At 40.3% G+C, this 18,794-nt stretch overlaps 1 protein-coding gene across 1 annotated transcript; it reads right to left on the bottom strand.

Annotated features, from left to right (window-relative positions):
- Positions 1-12,484: 12,484 nt before the first annotated feature.
- LOC143166145 (ovomucoid-like) lies at positions 12,485-18,032 on the bottom strand. The gene is made up of 4 exons (XM_076350269.1): positions 17,865-18,032; positions 15,910-15,929; positions 13,631-13,758; positions 12,485-13,083 (listed from the first exon to the last, which is right to left on the bottom strand). Exons 1-4 carry the CDS (start codon positions 17,917-17,919, stop codon positions 13,038-13,040), a joined length of 249 nt encoding a protein of 82 aa, XP_076206384.1. The 5' UTR covers positions 17,920-18,032; the 3' UTR covers positions 12,485-13,037.
- Positions 18,033-18,794: the final 762 nt, after the last annotated feature.

Genomic DNA, 18,794 nt, shown 5'->3' on the forward strand with positions numbered 1-18,794 from the left:
TCGACCCAACACCATGCCCACTAAGCCACGTCCCTAAGCACCTCATCTACACGTCTTTTAAATACCTCCAGGGATGGGGACTCCACCACTTCCCTGGGCAGCCTGTTCCAATGTTTCACCACTCTTTCAGTAAAGACATTTTTCCTCACGTCCAATCTAAACCTCCCCTGGCGCAACTTGAGGCCATTTCCTCTCGTCCTATCGCTTGTTACTTGGGAGAAGAGACCAACACCCACCTCGCTACAACCTCCTTTCAGGGAGTTGTAGAGAGCGATGAGGTCTCCCCTCAGCCTCCTCTTCTCCAGGCTAAACAACCCCAGTTCCCTCAGCCGCTCCTCATAAGACTTGTTCTCCAGACCCCTCACCAGCCTCATTGCCCTTCTCTGGACACGCTCCAGCACCTCAACGTCCTTCTTGTAGTGAGGGGCCCAAAACTGAACACAGTATTCGAGGTGCGGCCTCACCAGTGCCGAGTACAGGGGCACGATCGCTTCCCTGCTCCTGCTGGCCACACTATTTCTGATACAGGCCAGGATGCCATTGGCCTTCTTGGCCGCCTGGGCACGCTGCCGGCTCATGTTCAGCCGGCTGTCAACCAACACCCCCAGGTCCTTTTCTGCCGGGTAGCTTTCCAGCCACTCTTCCCCAAGCCTGTAGCGCTGCATGGGGTTGTTGTGGCCAAAGTGCAGGACCCGGCACTTGGCCTTGTTGAACCTCATACAGTTGGCCTGGGCCCATCGATCCAGCCTGTCCAGGTCCCTCTGCAGAGCCTTCCTACCCTCGAGCAGATCAACACTCCCGCCCAACTTGGTGTTGTCTGCAAACTTACTGAGGGTGTACTCGATCCTCTCTTCCAGATCATTGATAAAGATATTGAACAAGACCGGCCCCAAAACGTGTTCCCTGGGGAACACCGCTCGTGACCGGCTGCCAACTGGATTTAACTCCATTCACCACAACTCTCTGGGCCCGGCCGTCCAGCCAGTTTTTTATCCAGTGAAGAGTAAGTATCATAGAGCAAATCATAGAAGGATCATAGAGCAAATGCATGCAGTAGCATTCACATTTAATCTGATGTTACTCTTATTTACTCCAACTGTGAAATGCCTTCAGGAAATGTTCCTGTTTAGCTTTTCCTCTTGCATATTAGAAGAAATTCTCATGACTACGACTACAAAAATCAAATAACTGCTCTGTCCAAGTCTTGTTTCTCTTCATCCCTCAGCTAACTTCTCATATCATCACTGCTACCTACAGCAAAGACAGCAAGAACATCTATTGGCTAATACCTCATACGACCTACCCACAGCCTAGCACATTACATTCCTGTAAGATTTTTTTCAGTACAGAAAAAAAAGCAGGAGAAGGCAGCATACAGCAGGAAAAGAATGACCCAGCAACAGGAACGCATGCAGGATAGACTGAATTTAAGCTGGGTTGCTGAATGAGAGGAACTGGTGCCACTGATGCTATTGCTGAACATAGAACAATTGGTAACAGCTGTGCAAAACAGGGACAGACCCTCTTCTTGGCAATCAGCATGGATTTTAGATGCGTCAACAGCAGCATCCGAAAATTTAGACCCCAAAATATGGGGAAAGTAGGCAAGGGAGGCCTCCTCTGAAAAGAAAACAAAAGGCAAACAGTAGTTCATTTAATAGCAGGATTCAAGTCTAACAATGCTTGTTCCTGCCCCCCCCCCCCCCCCCCCCCAAAGGCAGGGGGGCACGCAGTTAGTGGCAATAAGAGAATATTGCAAAAAGGACACAAGAGAGACTAAACTGAATTAAGGAATTTGGGCAGGGCAGTTCGGTTTAACTGTCATTTGAACTTATGTAGAAACAGAGTATATGAATGGTTAGGTGGTTACAAGATAGACAGCAGAAACCAAAAACACCCTCTTTTTTTTCTTAACAGAAACCCAGTAATTTATCACATAGATTATGTTATACATGGATCTTCGAAGGTTCTATTTCTTTCTCTCTCCACTGCTACATATGAGAAAGTTTAGAGTTTGAGGCACTCGAGGATATCTAAACTAAAACCCAAAGCAAAACAATTAGAAAGTAGAGATGCTGAGCCATCAATAAAAATACTGTTCTGGTCTTGATCAAATTTGAAATGAAATAGCACACTGCATTACATATAGCGCACTACTGAGAAGTTTACAAAGTAAAGAGGCTATTGTTTCTTAAACTAATATTAGAGTATTAGCTTTGCTTCTTTTTATCCACGGTGTTAGGACCTCTCATTTAGAACTGGTGGAAGGTAATTGGACATACATACTACAAGTTTATATTTTGGGGAGGTTTCATAATCTTATTTCTGTAACACAAGTATTATTGAATCAAAAATAAGAGACCTGAGGGAATTAATGCATTCCTTTATGCTTTAAAGAAAAAAGTCTACAACCCACAGACTCTCAATACTTACCAGTCTCCCAAAGAGATGTTTCTAAACTTTAATCTTCTGAGACAATGAATGCTCCCCATCCCAACTGATGACAAAATTAGGCACTACCTACATATGGAGTGGCTAGCAAAACTCATCAACATTTCAAAACTTGAAGTTTCTAAGGGAACAGCTTATTAAATACCCATCTACCTCCAAAAGAAACTTCAAGCTGAGAAAAATCTTTAAACCCAACACATTTACTGTATCTATAACTCGTCATTAACAATTTGTATATCACTTTTCTTGTATCTGCTCCTACCCCATCAACATAATTCTAAGAAAATGTCTTAGCATACCCTAAACCCCAACATATCACTATTTTCTTTCAAAAAGAGTCTTTCTCTCTGTATTTATAAGAAATCGGTACTTAATGTGTCTCACCTGCATCACTGAGTCAGCAGTTAGTATTTTGCTCCTCTCTCCACAGCTGATACCTGATAAAAGTGAATCAAAGGGATTCTGATATACAGGGTTCCTCTTACATGTCGGTAGTGTTTTCACCAAAGTTTAAATATCTAGCCTCACATTTTTGTGTCTTCTGCACATAGAAATATTCTCTTAAGGTTAAACTTTGAAAGAATGATTTCTATTTTCTGATATGCACATGCCCCTCTTCACCCTGAAAACGCTCAAGAAAATTTTATAAAAACTTTGGGATTAGCATAGCACTGATAATGTAAAAATATTTACTTCTTATTGCTAATACTTGCTGTTGTCTGCCTGTTTCATTGAAATGCTACCATGCTGTCTGTATCCATACCTAGATGTTACAACTCATACCTGCACTGGCCATGGGTTTGGCCATGACACATAATTTAAATATAGAGGATTCTGGGACTACATGTTTTTTCCCTTTAGGGAAGGTGGTCTCAGCTTGGACAATTACATACCTGTTTGCAATAGTATAAAGTTGCCAGATCCATAGTGCTCTTGGCAGTCATGGAGGTTTACAAAGTCATGAAATCACTTCTCACTAATTCTTTAATTATGGAAGGATTTATGGAAAAAATGATGCATGCATTTGTAAAACGGATTTGGTGCTATGAACTTGAAGTAAGTTCATTCACAGGAGAAAGTACCTCTAGCGGCACTTGGACCCTTCTGAATTATATTTACAGTTTCATAAATGGGAAGTCCATCTGCTGCCAAGGTGTTTTGGTTGCACTGAGTGGAACTGTGCCGTTTTCCTGACTATAAGCCACCCAGGGCTGTCTTCTGTTGACCTGGCTGATGGAAGCTGTTATGATTTCCTCCAGTGAGAAAGAGGCAGTTCAGCTGCCCAGTGAGCACGTTCAGAATAGCCATGTAGCATGCTTTGGTTGCTTGAAAACATGGAGGCATTGCTTAGAAATTCATATAAACTACTGGCTGTTTAATTTCACACAAGTGACAAGGGGTATCAGTTTGTGGGAGGATTACAGGGAGCCCTTTGTGGCAGAATGTGCCGGTGGCATTAAGAGGTGTGGTCTGCTGACAGTCACCAAATGCACCTCTCTCCTTTAAGAGGGTGCGGAGTCTGTTAAAACAACAGGCCTAAGAGGCTGTGCTGCAAGTCAGAATTAAAAAATAAAAACAGCTTCCAGAAATACAATAAATTCTTAATAAGGTATATAACAAAAATCAAATAGTATAGCATCTCAGTGTCTGCACTCTTCCTTCAGGCAGGCATGGGGTGATGTTTTGTGATTTCACAGATTTACAAAGGGAGCAAAGGAAACTGTGTCCTCCCTTGAGCTTCTGATTTTTTTTCCTGCTCAGACAGGAAAGCTACGATAAGCATGGAATTCAGAAGGGAGCTATAGTTAAATGTATGTTTGGAGTTGAGAGGTGGAAAGAAATTTGCAGCCTTCTGCTTCAGGTTAGGTAAGTTTACGATTGGGATAGGGAACTGAGGGCCTTCAGAGCTGGAATTAAACTGGGGTCCTGCTCATTGTGGGAGACGGGTGACGGCTGGGGCCATGACAAGCTACAATGCAACGTTCATTGGGAACGGGGAGGAAACTCCCTTGTTTTGTCATTCCCCTGTTCGGCAGGGTGTGAGTCCTTCCCTATCAAAATCCTCAAGCCCTCCTGTAAAGTCACACTGAAGTGTAGTCTATGGAAGTAACGGCAGCTTCAGTCCTTGCAATGATGGGCTTGTCCGCTGCAGGAGTGGAAACCAGCCACAAGAGTGGATACAGCAGCAGAAACAAACCTGTCATTCTTTTGTTATGCTCTGTGTCACATGAAATCATCTTCCTTCCAGCTGTGCTCAGAAAGGGTAGAGGTGTGCTGGTGGGAGGCCAGCAGCTGCAAATGTGCTGTGCTTCTCCCAGGAGGTGGCACCTCTGGCGTGGATGGGAAAACAGCCTTCCCCGTGCCCACATTCCTCTACCTTCAGGTGCTGCTTCTGGGACATCTGAAGGCACATGGTCATAGCTTGGCCAACTTAGTGTAAGGTTTATGTGAGATACTTTGTCAAGGGGGGCTGCTCTTCTTTGTGGAATCATTAACCTTTGGGAATGAGATACTAGAGCTGTCATGCTTGTAGCTGATGCATTCCAATTTCCTGCTATATCTGAGAATATCTAGGCCTAACAGGGGGAAAGCTTCATAATTATTGATCCCTGTGACCATCTTGTGCTGGAATTTTAAAGTCCAATTAAGAAGGGAAAGAAAATTTTTTAGATCTTTTCAGTTTTTCAGATTTTAAATGTGTATCTCTACGTGTTTGCTTGTGTCTCAATAGTTTAACACACCTCGTGTCCCACAGAATGGGAAAAATATCCCTTTATGGACAGTTGATAAGTTAATTCATGTAACTCACAGTGTATGTAACTTGCATACAAAGCTTTGCATTACTAGCAATTGTCCAAAGTGTCAAAGAGTTTATATTCTGTAATATAAAAGTTGAAAATCTTGTTACATGCTTATGAGTTGTCCAAGGACAGATCGATGCACAGTTTGGATTACTATTTGAATTTGATCTTGCCTCCTTCTGAGTGATTCCCAAGGAAGATTGTTACTGCCCCAGTTTCCGAATTCCTCAAGGAACTGAATCCCAGAACTCAACTGTTATCAGACTTTAGTTGTTTGGATTACGGTCTATTTATCTTCTGCAAAACAGAGAGGAAATTTTGCTTCTTTAATGATTTTTGCAAGGAAATCTGTAATATTTGAAACTGAGGAAAAGAGAAAAAAGCAGCCAAAAATCTATATATGGAATTTGTTCAGGCATTAGTCCAAAAAACCAAAAGTCATCAGGTACATTAGCACAAGTAAGGATGGTAAGTTTGATTAATGTCCTCTGAAGAATATTGGAGTTCATTTCATTTCAGTTCACTTTAGTATTAGTCTATTTTGGTTTACATTGATGGTTGCCTCAGTTGAATTGGAGAAAAAAAAGTGAGACAATGATTAGAGTTGTCATAATGATAGATGAAGTATGAAAGCCTAAACAGAACAGAAGAAAACTAGAGATAATGAGCTCCATGCCACAGAGAATGGTTGGAATAGCCTCTGTGGGAAAGATTCCTAGGCAAGTCTGTCTGTCTCACATTTCTTGACGATAATCATTGACTTTTTGTTTTGTTTTGTTTTTCATGACAGATAAATATTTTTCTCCGCGTGGCTTGTTAAATTCAGAGGAGGACCCTCTCTCTTGTAAGTGAATATGTAGAATCCTATCACCATTTTTTCTTTAAAAAAAATAATTTGTCTTTCCTCAGTCACCAGTTTCTTTTCTTGCTCCTTGATTAGCACTATACGTGTGTTGATTGTTGCTCATTACTGAAATACATTGCTTTGGTACTCTGATGTTCTGCACTGTAATTTTTAAATGCCCTCTCTTTGGGGAGAGAGGGCAACATATCTGTTTAAACAGAGCATGTAGGAGTCTGCACGTTTTGTGCAAAAGTACTGGATAGCGTTCCAATCTCCTTTACTGTTAAAGGTATCAAATATGGCACGAAAAATTATTTTTTCTATCTTTTCCTAAGCTTACAATGCTAGTGTGATCAGAGTTAATTTAGCACCATATCCTGGTTGTTTATCCATTCCCTTAGCTCAAGACTTGCTTTTAATCATCTCCCGTCTATTTTTTTATATTGGAGCCAGCTGAAGAATGTTCCAAAGCAAGAGATTGCCATGAAAATGCAAATTCAATAAAAATTTAAAATTTTAAGATGTCTCCTTCTTGACACATGGCTGAAATAAAGAGTACTAAGTGTTGAGAACTTCACTGGTATTTTGGTGGTGACATTTTTTTTTACCAGTTCTCTTTGCAGCCACAAGTTACAGAGTCTTACAGAGTAAGATCTTATGATCTTAACATCAAATAGTTGAAAATGTTTTCTGCTTACGTTCTCTAAGTTGTGGCACTGAGGACCTGTTTTTTTCCAAATACTTAGTAGTATTAGAAGATTCAGAAACACCAAATAACTGTAGTAACTGGAAACACTCAACAAGCATGAGATGACCTTTGAGCTATTTAGTGTAAACAGCCTGAGCAGTATCACACTGGTTTTAAAGCAGGGTTAGAATGCAGCTCTCCAGGCTGACCAGACACTGATACACCATAATGAAGCCAGTTGAATGTGAATTATATTCCATTATACTTCACCAGTCTGTCACCTGGTATTATCTTCAATCCAGAGACATGGGATTCTGGTCTGATCAAAAGAATGATTTATGCAATAGCAACTGTAGAGCACAGCTGGCAATTTTTCATGTTGCCCTTGATGTCTTTAAGAATGTAATTGCTAGTGTAGGAGTCAGGAGACCTGGATGTTGGTTCTGGCTCACCCATACATGTCTGATATATAAGAGGCTTTGATCGAAGTGGCTACGTTCCCCCTCAACAGATTGCTTTCCAGGTCAATCTCCAAGGTCTTAGGGGCAGGGTCCATTTCTTATATTGAGCACGTAGAGGACCTAGCACCAGTGCTCTTCACCTACTGCACTTACATGCTAGAACAATGACAGTAACAACAATATCAGAAAATACAGGGCTTTATGGACAAGTGAAGTAGCTTTATTATAGCACTGGCATTTTCTTTTTCGGGAATCCAACCCATCTGATTTTCAGGCCTGTATTTCATTACCTCTTGTCATAGAAGTGAAAAAGAAAATGTCGTAAGACCTTACTGTGAAAGCCCTTCCTTCTCCTCCACATATAAATAGATACATCAACGATATATGAGTACTTTTTCAGTGCAGAGTTTTGAAGACTCTAATCCTCAATGAGTGCAAGGAGATCTGTTCTATTTTTCCATTCAATGCCAATATCTGGCTACTTCTACTTTATTTTCTAGCAAACAGGATCTCAGCATGTTTCATCAGCTCGCTCAAGCTACATACATTTTCCCTTCCCCATATTTCTATGTCGTTGCTCCATCACACAAACTTGACTGTCCAGATTGTCCGGCTGCTTCAACATTTTCTTCAGATGTCATTTACAGCAATTGGCAAATCATGTTCTTTGCTGTGGTATGTGGCAAAATCTGGTATGCTTCTCAGTGTTATCTGCAGCTATGGGCCAGCACATGATGCTAGCAGGAGCTGATAAAAAGCACAAGCACTCCATGTTGGAGAGTATTGCTCTCCAGCTGCTCTCATCTACTGTTTCATGTCAGAAATTAAGAGAAATGAACTAGAGTCCCAGGGGTCTGTGGTAGATGCAGGGGTCTGTGGTAGACTATTTTAGACCTCTAACTTACAGGGCTCTGAATCACCCTTGTGGATGTGCATTGGCTGCATAGGAAACTTAGTATCTTAGGTTTGGTCCACAAACACAGGCAGTTAAATACCTCTATAGACTAAAGCAGATGGTGTGAATATCCACTCAGGCTATAACAAGCCAAGCTAGAAGGCAGAAAATATCCCCAAATTGTCTGCTGGATTTTCTGACATCACGATGAAACATCAGACTTTGACTTTGTTTTCTCAATTTGATCTTTGTTTTCTCATTTTGACCTCTGTCAGTCAAGACACATTCAGGGTAAGCTGACCTGTTGTGACAATCTTTTTAGGTTGACTGGCCAGACCCACAAGCCTTTGGGCTATGAGAAACTTCTACAATATTACCTTGCTCATTTGCATTCCTACTGCCTAATTGCTGGGACCTGGTTTCCAGATAAACAGAATTCATGATAGTGGTGGCTTTAGTCTGTGTCCTCGGATAAACAGAAGAATTTTCTGCCAATGTCCTCCATTAATTCCTCTCATTCGATACTAAGAGAACTAGGTTCCTTACCTTTCTCAGCTTATCTCGTTTAACAGGAAACAACTCTAGCTGATGAGCAGTAACATTTCATACTGGCAGATTTTTTGCTGCCACTGATTTTCTTTAGTTTCAGTACCAGCCTACATTCTCATGCTTTATACATGTCCTAATCCAAAAGATAATAGTCAGAGCCATCTGACTAGCCTTTTCCACCAGTCCATGCACACAGCCCTTAAGTCTTGCTGGTCTTGTGCCAGAGGTCATGAGCGCTTGTGGCTCTAACCAACAGTTTCTTATTACCTTAGCACAGATTTACAATTTATCTTTTTACCAGCAACATATCTAATTAATGCTGGAGGTACTAATGTGAGCAGTCTAGCTAAAGAAGAAAGAAAAAATGCATTGAAAGTACCTGAATAGTCTGGTGACCCAATGGAGGATTTTTATTGCATTGCTTTTCTAGTCAGATGTCTTACCTGCAACTTCAAGACATGGCAATTTCACTAGACTCTCGAAGATTTTTAGAAAATATTTCAATGGTATGTAATGTCCCTATCTTTGGGCAGAGAAAAATGAAAAAAACCTCCAATGTCAGCTTACATAACATAAGTATTTTCATAATGTATGTCACCATTCTAGTGTTCTCCATCATTTATTCACAGAAGTTCACCCTGGGTTGAAAGAGAGTGGGAAGATAACCATATAAACCCCTAGAAAAGTCCATGTGACTTTGTTTGTGTTAGAATTACAAGGATTTCCAGCCTTTTTATTTCATAGAGAAGATAAAAAGATGCCATCTGCACCTAACCCTTTATTAGTGTTTCAGTCAGCCTGCAGGATTCTTGAGTACGTGGCTTAGCTGAACACGTGGAGTCTTCTCCACTAAGCAATCATGGGAAAAGAAAGAAGGCAGTATGGTCAATGTGTATTTCACTACAGATTTTTTCAGCTAACAGATGCGTCTTTAGGAATTGGCAAAGACTATATTGCTCTGGTTTGTGCACTAAAGTAAGCCTGAGGAGATAATGAGGAGAAGGAATGGACAAGTGCTCTCCAGCTTCCTGGTTTAAAATCTTCACGTTAAAACATTGTCCATTGATTCTGCTTGATATTCACCCATCTGCCCATGGTGCTGTCACTGCCACCATCTGAAAATGCTTGAACATGCCAAGTTTCATCATCTGTGATTTGTTGCATCCATTCTTCACTAATGTAGAAGGAAGGTCTGCTTTCCAAAGCAACCATGAGTGTAAATTACGTTTGAAAATGTGTCATTCTGATAACTTGCTTCAGCAGTTGGGACAGTCTCATGAAAAAATTATTTTAAACATATCCATGAGAACATAGTTCATAGCAATGTAAACTTCCCACAATCAGAAAATACTAATGATGAAGGGACTAAATAAAGAAATATATGTGATAGAAACCTGCTTAATGTCTGTTGAGGCTCTCTAACTATGAAATGAACATTTGGTTTCATGGAAATGGCCTTTATTAACTAATCCTTTGTTAACAAAGTGCAAAGATGAGATTTGTTCTGCCAGCTTTTCTGGAATAACATTGATAAGTTGGCATTGTAGGGAACTATAACTTGCTTTAATGGACTGTGCTTTTTCTGTTTCATGGAGAACATGGCACCTGAAGCCCCTCCACCACTTCTCCCCATCCACACCACACATAAAGTCTGATTTTATTGAGAGAAATACACCAAGCAGAAACACAGTCTGGGAGGTACCATGAAGAGAGTGGCCACACTCCTCACTCTAGGAGCTTTATGTTCCTCACATACTTTTGTAATCTGGCATTTAGAGCAGTAGTCCGTCCTTTGACAAATGAAGATGCTAATCCTGACTTCAGTTACAAAGAGAAGGGCGCCGTAGTCTATGCAGAAGCTCTTCATCCATCTTCATTAGTCTCAATGTTTAAGTTTCCAACTTTATCCTGGCACTTGGCTAAGACTGATATTCTAAACTGATAACCTCACTAGAACATCAAAGTGAGTAGCTTCTGCTTATGCATCACCTAGAAAATAATATGCCCATTTTCTCCTTTCTGATACATGTTTAAAGCCAAGGTCACGGGCAGCCTCCCATCAGTTTCAGTGGCCTTTGAATGATCCGGAGTGTTGAGTAGGTTTTTAACGTACTAAGAGCACCACTGTCCCTTAGAAAGGAGTCTGAAGCCTCCCACAGTGGAGAATAAACTCCACTCCATCCCAAAAAACAGTCCCTAGGCTCCTGTTCTGCTACCTGTGGTTTTATGGGACACACCAGTGACTGGGAACAGCATATAATAATGTTAAGAAATCCATCTGGCCAAGATTTACATAATATTCAGTAGCTACTGCTATTTTGCCCAGAAATGCAATGCATTAGGGAACTGTACCGTCAGGAAAAAGAAGTCCCTTGTTAAATACACTCATTATTTACTATTATTTGACATAGAAATGCAGAGTATTTACTTTTTATGGTGTTTGCTTCGTTGGAAGATAGCACTCCATTTACATACTTAATCTAGCATTTCATTAATCCTCAGTTTTTCCTTTCATTTTTTGTTGTTTTCGGCTTTATAATTCTTCCAGATGTTCCAGATGTACTGAGTGTAATAGGCAATTAGCTTAAAAATAGTTCAGCCAGCTCACGTTATAAATCAAACTAGAGACTAGGGTTACATCAGTGTGTACTAGCAAATTAAACAGAGCCTCTGTCATTCAGAGGCCAGCTAGTTGAGTCTAGTCACATCTCTGCTATGAAATTATTTTAGCTTCCAAAACAGGGTGCCTTCATCCAGTTTCCTATTTGGGAATGGTCCCTAGCCTCCCAAGATGTGCCTGAGAACTGTTGGGTGGAATTTTGATCCAAGACAGGACCATGCCAGGGCCATGCTAACAGTTTCAAAGTAAAGATGATGGAGTTCCAGTGCTCACAGCTGTGTCCTGGCACTGTTTAATTCCTTGGTAAAGTAGCCTGTGAAAGATTCTCTCTTTGGTTGTTAATCAGCATCACATAAAGTCCAACAGCCTCTTCTCCTCTACAGGGAATGAGGGTGATGTTCCCAGCTCTGTCAGGAGAAAGAGCGCGTGCTAACACTCGCATACTAACACTGTGGACCAACAAATCCTCTTGATCCTTCTGTTACAGAATGCAGTCTGCCTGATGCTACAGTGACATTCAGCCAGCAGTGGAATGGCTAGGCTTTTTGGTGTCTTGCCTTCAAAGGCAAGGACATGAGCTTCTTCCCTCATTTTCCATTTTTTTGAAGTATGAGTCTTACTCCAGCCCAACTAGAGTACGAGACAGAAATGATCAGAAATGATACCCACATTCCAGTTCCAAAATTTTCTTCATGTGTAAGCCCAGTAAAGTCAGTCATTCATAGGTTTTAATTCTGGGAAAATTTATTCCCTTGACTGACTATTCAAGTGTAAAAGACATAAACTAGCTTAATAATGAAGATAATAAGGATGCAACAGCAGAACAGAAATTTCTTCAGGTCTGAAACCAGCCAAGTTATCAGAAGTGAACAGAATCATTAATGATCACATTTAAATGACATGATTTAACAGAGACACTGCTATGAAGCTTATACAGTCTTACAGTTTACCAGATTTGTTTCATTTGAAGGAAAAAAAGAGCCAGATTGTAGGGTAAATTCCAGTAACATGAGGCCATCTAGTGCATATTATCAGTGTTACAACTTTTGTCTTCCAGGCTTTGGTTTTTTACCTCTGTCCCTAGCTCCTGCTCTGTGATTATTTTCTGTACCTTGGGAAATATCTCATTTGTGAATAATGGATGCAAAAACTTATTCTCTAGAAAGGTCACCATGGACAAAAAGAGCGACAATGTTTATTTTAATAAACTTGCAAACTAAGTAGCTAAACAACATACATGAATCAGAATTGTGCAAAGTTAGAAGAAAAATGAGCATTTAAAATTTAGCTACAAAACTGGAGGAGTCAAAGCACTGCCTAGGAAAGCTGAAGCCTTTGAAAAGAAGTATCTGCAGAAGTTTCTGGGTAGATGAAAGAAAACACTTCACCAACAAGGAAAGCAGAGGCAATGCCTGCACTGAGTTGTGGCCACTAAAATCAGGTGGCATTGGCAGAAGATTTGAACTTTAACTGTGGAGACAAATATATAATGAAGGGCTCATGTGAAAACCAACTGCTACAGAAACAGGAATGCTTCTGAGAGTCCCAAAGAAATGCTTTGCGGGGAGCAAAAGAGAAGCCACAAATGACAGAGCACAACTGAAAAGCCTACTTTGTGCTTTGTTCACCATCATCAGAACAGGCAGGATGAATGAAATTAAATTAAGAGATTGTGATAAGGCAGTGTAAAGCTGTTCTCAGCACTCTTCTCTGTCACGCAGAATTCATTCAGCATGCCCCTGCTTGCTTCATGCGTAAGGTACCTCTACTTTTCCTGCAAAGGAAAGGGAGGACATAGACATTGCAGACAGTAAGCTTAACATTATAAACTAAAATCTCTCTGAAGTCCTCAGCCAACAACTTGCTAACAGACACTATAAACATTTGTAGTAGACAAGAAGGCACTGATCTGTAAACAATTTTCTTTTAAAAAGTATGTATTTTATCCATAAAAAGCAAGATATTTCCAGTACCATTTTTGAATTCTTATATGACCTGATTTGGGTCCAGGTGCCTTGTTAGCCCTGTGTTGCTCATTGGACTCTTCTCTGTACTGTCTGACTTCTACTGTCTCTAGTAGAGAGAAACTACAGTTTCTGCTAGAGTAGGAAGTTGCTCACACAAATATCAAGGGCATTTGTTTAGCTCAATTGGACCTTATTGGTGGGAGAAGCAATTAGTCTATAAAGATTAAGCAAAGAGGCAGAGGAGTAGTGACCCTGAAAAAAATGATAGCACTTAGGTGGAATGGAAATACCAGATAACTCAGCTAGTCTCAGATTTTGGCTTATTCAGGAGTAATTACATAGTATTGTACTTACAGGACTGCTTTGCAGAAAGAACATTTGTTGTTATATGTTTTCCCATCAGAGCCACAAAAAGGTTGATAGAGTCTTTCGCAGTAAATAGGTCTTCCTCTCTCTAACCTCTTGTATTCACTGCAGTCTACCTGCAAATACATTATCATTTTTCTTTGAATCCATCTTTCTCACATTCTCCGTTCACCTACAGAAATAATGAATATATGAAATTTTTGGACAAGCTTGTCAGTTGCTCTAGAGCAGCGTGGTCAATGGGGCTCCACCATCTATATTAGCTGAGCCTAAGCCTCAAAAAAGAAGCATTCCTTCTGACAGAGATGTGTGTGATGCTACCCATGTCAGGTTTTGAGCACCTTCAGGGACTTCGCTGTCTGTCTGAATAAGAATACATCACTGCAAAAAATACAGCCCCTTTTCCAGCTACAGAAAAGTTGAGGCTTAATATTTTTTTCTACCTGATTGCAATTATCAGTAAATTCAGGTGAGATTAGTTCTCAAGGATGTGAAGGGTTTCTGTCTCTTTATTGCACAAGTATCAGCTCTTGACGCTTTTTACACTGGTGAAAGGATCTGCCCAGGCAGAATTAAGTAAAGTCCTATTTAAGTATTAGCATGAAAAGAAATTGTTGAAAGGCCCTCATCTGATAGTGGGACTGTATTCATTACAGACTTATATATGAAAATGGGAGTACAAACTAATACAAGAAATGACTGAAAGTGCTCCTGTCCTGGTTTTGGAGCTCAATCTCCTCCTGTCAAGTGAATATTATTCCTGGTATTTGACAAGCAATGAGTTCCTTTTGCAGTGCACATATTCTAGTTAATGATGTGCTTTGTTATCCTCAAAAGCCTAGGATTTCCTTGCCTAGGAAATCACCTGTCCTTATAGGTGCTGTTGTAACTAAAATTTGTTCAGCTCTTTTTGCTGCTAGTCTAGTGACAATTTGAAGCATATTAGTCTTTGGAAGAACACTATGACTAGAGGTTTTCCTTTCTGAAGATCTAGCCAAAATATGTATTATAAATGTATACATTTAAAACAGAACTGAGCCTTGCTGTTCTCTTGTTATGGCCTGATTTTTTCCCCTTCATTCCAACTCTTAGTGAAAGATAGGAGTATTACTTAGCCAAACCCTGGAGTTTATTGCAGATTATATGATTGCTTTTATGCTAGTCCCAGGGTCTGCAGGTGGGTGAATTGAGGAGCTCTGTGTGGTCAGCCCCTTCAGCAGCCCAGCCCCTGTGCCATGGCTGCAGCACAGGCTGAAGTCTCCACTGCCAAAAAGAGTCATTAGCCAATCACTCTTGGGTATTATGGGCTTAAATGCAGTGTCCCATAAAAAAGAAAAAGCATATGGGATGTTAGTTTACCTGGGTTTTTCCTTCATTTGGTCCTGTCCCTCTCCTCCAAAGCCCTGGCTGCTCACACATTTCAAACTCTGTGGCTGGAAAGCAGGAGGCAGCACACCTAGCCCCAACTGCAAAAGCAGGTCAGAGACCTGACGTAGCTGACAGGTTTCCACAACATAAGCCAGCAGAGGCAGTGGCATGGGAGGCAATCTCTGTAGCTTGTAACTTATCATTTTAAAACTGGTCAACCACCAACTTGTGAGGGGCAAGGGTCAGCTAATAAAAAAGCTAGAAACTAGGTGAATTTGCCCCATATATATATGTGTAACAGCTGGTAAAATGGGGAAGATACTTAGTTTGGTGTGGAGAGCAGAACAGGCTCTTCCTGGAAAAGTATGTATGTCTTGGTGTAGTTTTAGGCATCAGAGGCTGTATATGGTGTGCTTAGTATTGGACCAGCTCTGTGTGTGTGTGAATTCCCACTCCCTGCTACTGTCCACTGGACTCCCAAAGGGCTTGTCTCTGCTCACCTGAGTAAGGAATTTTATTGCTTGGTGCCTCATTTCTTTCAGAGGTTGACCCCAGGATGGACACTCCAGCATAGTCAGAGAGAAATTAAAATCTCTAGGTACATGATTTAGGATCTGAAGGTCACCAAGAAAGTGTCATCACCAGATAAATATTAAAAAAATCTTGATTTCTCTGACTTAAAATTTGGCCTTGCCTTGCCCAGACTGCATTACATGTAAAAACATCTGGAAGTTGTCAGGGCAACTGTATGGAAACCACATATCTCAAACTCAGGGATTTCTCTCTGAAATACTTTGGCAGCATTTAATTAATGTTTAATATGCTTTTTTTACCTCATGGGCCTCATGTTGTTGCAAACTATATATTTTTATCCAGAAATAAAGGAGAAAATTACTCACCTCATTCTCTTTGGCAGCATCTGCAATATAAACAGAATCACAAAAGATAAAATAAAAAAACACTGTTGAATATTCAGTTTGCAACTGGGATGGTTTCATTAGTAACAGCCCTTCCAGCAACACCACGTCTCTTACCTCCTTGAAAATGAATACTGACATAATTTTTCCGTGTTTAATAAGATACAGGTTTCAGGACCTATTAAACAAGTAGACCTTACTGTATTGTTTACCTTAGAAATCTGTGTCAGCAACTAGAACAGCCTTTGTTGTCAGAGGTAAATATAATACTAAATATATATAATGATGATAATGCAATTTGGATCATAATACCACTTTAAAAAGTGTTTTCCTTTGCCAGTCAGTATGGATTCTAAACTATTTAGCAGAAGGATTGGCTCCTATTTTGTATACACATGGCATCTAGTATAATGGAGCCCTGTTCTCAGGTGGGGCTTCAAAAAGCTCCTTCAAAACAATGGTAATTACACCTCCCAGAAAGTAATCAAGTAACATTGGCATGTCTCCATTATGGTGACACATTTGCTACTTTCTTTAGGAATGTATTTTGTTCTTCTCCTGTCCTGTAATCGTCATTCTGTGGCTTCCAAAGGATAAAAGTTATCAGGCAGAGGCTTCTGTACAGAAGGAGCAGGAAGAAAATGCATTATGATCTAAAAGGCAATACAGCTCTAGCACTTGTCTTTCTGACTAAATGTAGCTTTTTTTGATCTTTAAAGCCATTAAGCTTTCCACTGAAACTTCCTTTCATGGAGCTACTTACATCTTCTCATCAAATAAAGTTGTCCAAGGTAAAGAAAACTAGCATAAATAATGTTCCATGTCAAGTTTCAGTCTATGTCACCATAAGTTTGACTGAGTTTTCATTTTCTGGAATTGGATCATATTTAACCCACTTCCACAAAAACATTAAGATGTTATTTTTCCTCTGGTAACCTTTTAGTATCCACTATGTATTTGGGAGTGAATGCAAAAAAGATGTGGCTCAAAAAGTATTGATCCATAAAGTTTTAATGCAGATAAGATAAACTAGAATGTTCAAGGAAGGGATTTGCTGGAATTCGTATGAAAGCAATATTTATTCATTTATCTGCAGTTAATGAAACACTGTTTGGAAGAACAGTTTCCATGAAAAGCATGCCATTTCATTGAAATTGACATTTTTCATAAGAATTTTGATTTTGAGACAATTTTCAAAGCAAACTTTTCAGAGCTATTCAAAATGGAAACAGATTATTTTGTTTCATAATTTTGGTTTTGTTTTAACATTTTCATTGTTTTGCTTCTTTAACATTCATAATGCTATTGAACTGCTATACTACTAGCAGAGAAGATTTGGACTCTCCTCTTTCAGTTATTCCAAATGTACTTATTTTTCTATATCTTACTTTTTTTTTTATTGCAAGTTTTTGTTTAAAAAGAATTACCAGGTGAAGGCTCAGGAAATTACTCCTAGCTCCTTATTTTACTATAGAGCAACCTGCGCCCCAAAGCTCTTTCCAGCCTGGCGAACTAACATCATAAAGAGGTTATTCACAGCCATATTATGTGGCCCGTGCATAATCAACTGTCTCCTGCTTTCTCAGTTTGGCAGGAGAAGGACCTCATCAGCTCCAAGCTCTCTGCTCAGATGGAGGAAAAAAATCAGTAGGTAAAAACCTGCTTTAGTTCTGAGGCTTTACAGTTCACTTTTTAGTTACAATGCAGAATGTAGCTCTGATTCACACCACCATCAAGGAATAGGTTTCATCTGCTCAAGTTGGCAACTGTAAAGCTGGTGCAATATTGCTTGCTAAATAGTGCACAAGCATAAAATTTCACTTGCTTTCTGCCACCCATATCCAGCACCCATTGCTTACTATCCCAGTAGACTGAGAAGCTTGCAGTGTTTGAACATTAGAACTATAACATATCAGGAAGTAAAAAAGGTTACTCACTTGCTAAGCAAAGAACTGCCAGGGTGAGGAGCACAAAGGCGCCTGTTATCTTCATGGCAGACGTGGGTTCTTGACCTGTTTCACAGCCAATCTGTGCTCTAATTACTCCTGTACACTTAGCTTAAATGTGTATTCGTGTATCTGTGAGAGCCGATATATATATATGAACGCACAAAGAGCAGGAACCCTGATGATGAAATCCTCCTTGTAGAGAAGGTAATTAGAAGAAGGTGTTGCCCATGGGTAGTGTCAGTAAGAATGTCTTCTGTACAACATGAAGGTCATAAGTACAGGGCAAAGATGAGTGTCACAGCATGGATTGTGTTGATAAAGGAGATGTATTGTACTTTGGCTAATCCCCTTGCCTAATTAACTGTTCCATCTCCATTAGCGAGTTCAAGGAGTGACTCAGTAAGGTGGTTACTTATTGCGGTTCTGTTATTGTCATATTGATCCTTAGAGCTGAACATAATTCTCAGGGCAAAAGAATAATTCTTACTGGGTGCATTCCAAGAAAATCATACCAGTAGAGCTGAAATGCTTAATTCCTATTCTCTTGAAATTTTGGAGACCCTTGTCACTAGCTGTGGATAGAGGCGATGCGGGTTAGTATGGCCATGCGCTGAGCCCTTTCAGACTGCTCTGTGGTAGTAGTTGCTGCTTGGAAAAGTCTGTGTTTCACGTGAATACCCTCACCTTCACACACAGCCCAGAAGATCCCCCAGTCTTTCAGTGTTCTGCCTTTAAAGTTCCACCAGTTTAGAGATCAGAAACAATGCTTTGTGACGGAAGGAGCAAAGATACCACATTGCACTGCCTAACAGAGAAGTGATGAGTTCACAGCCATTGTGCATCCTGCTGAGTTACCACCTAGTTTGCTGTCATGGAGATATGGAGAAGATCCCCCTGCTTGCCCATCTTCTCCTTTGT

This window comes from Aptenodytes patagonicus, chromosome 12 (genome assembly GCF_965638725.1).
Source record: "Aptenodytes patagonicus chromosome 12, bAptPat1.pri.cur, whole genome shotgun sequence".
In the NCBI taxonomy this organism is placed as follows: Eukaryota; Metazoa; Chordata; class Aves; order Sphenisciformes; family Spheniscidae; genus Aptenodytes; species Aptenodytes patagonicus.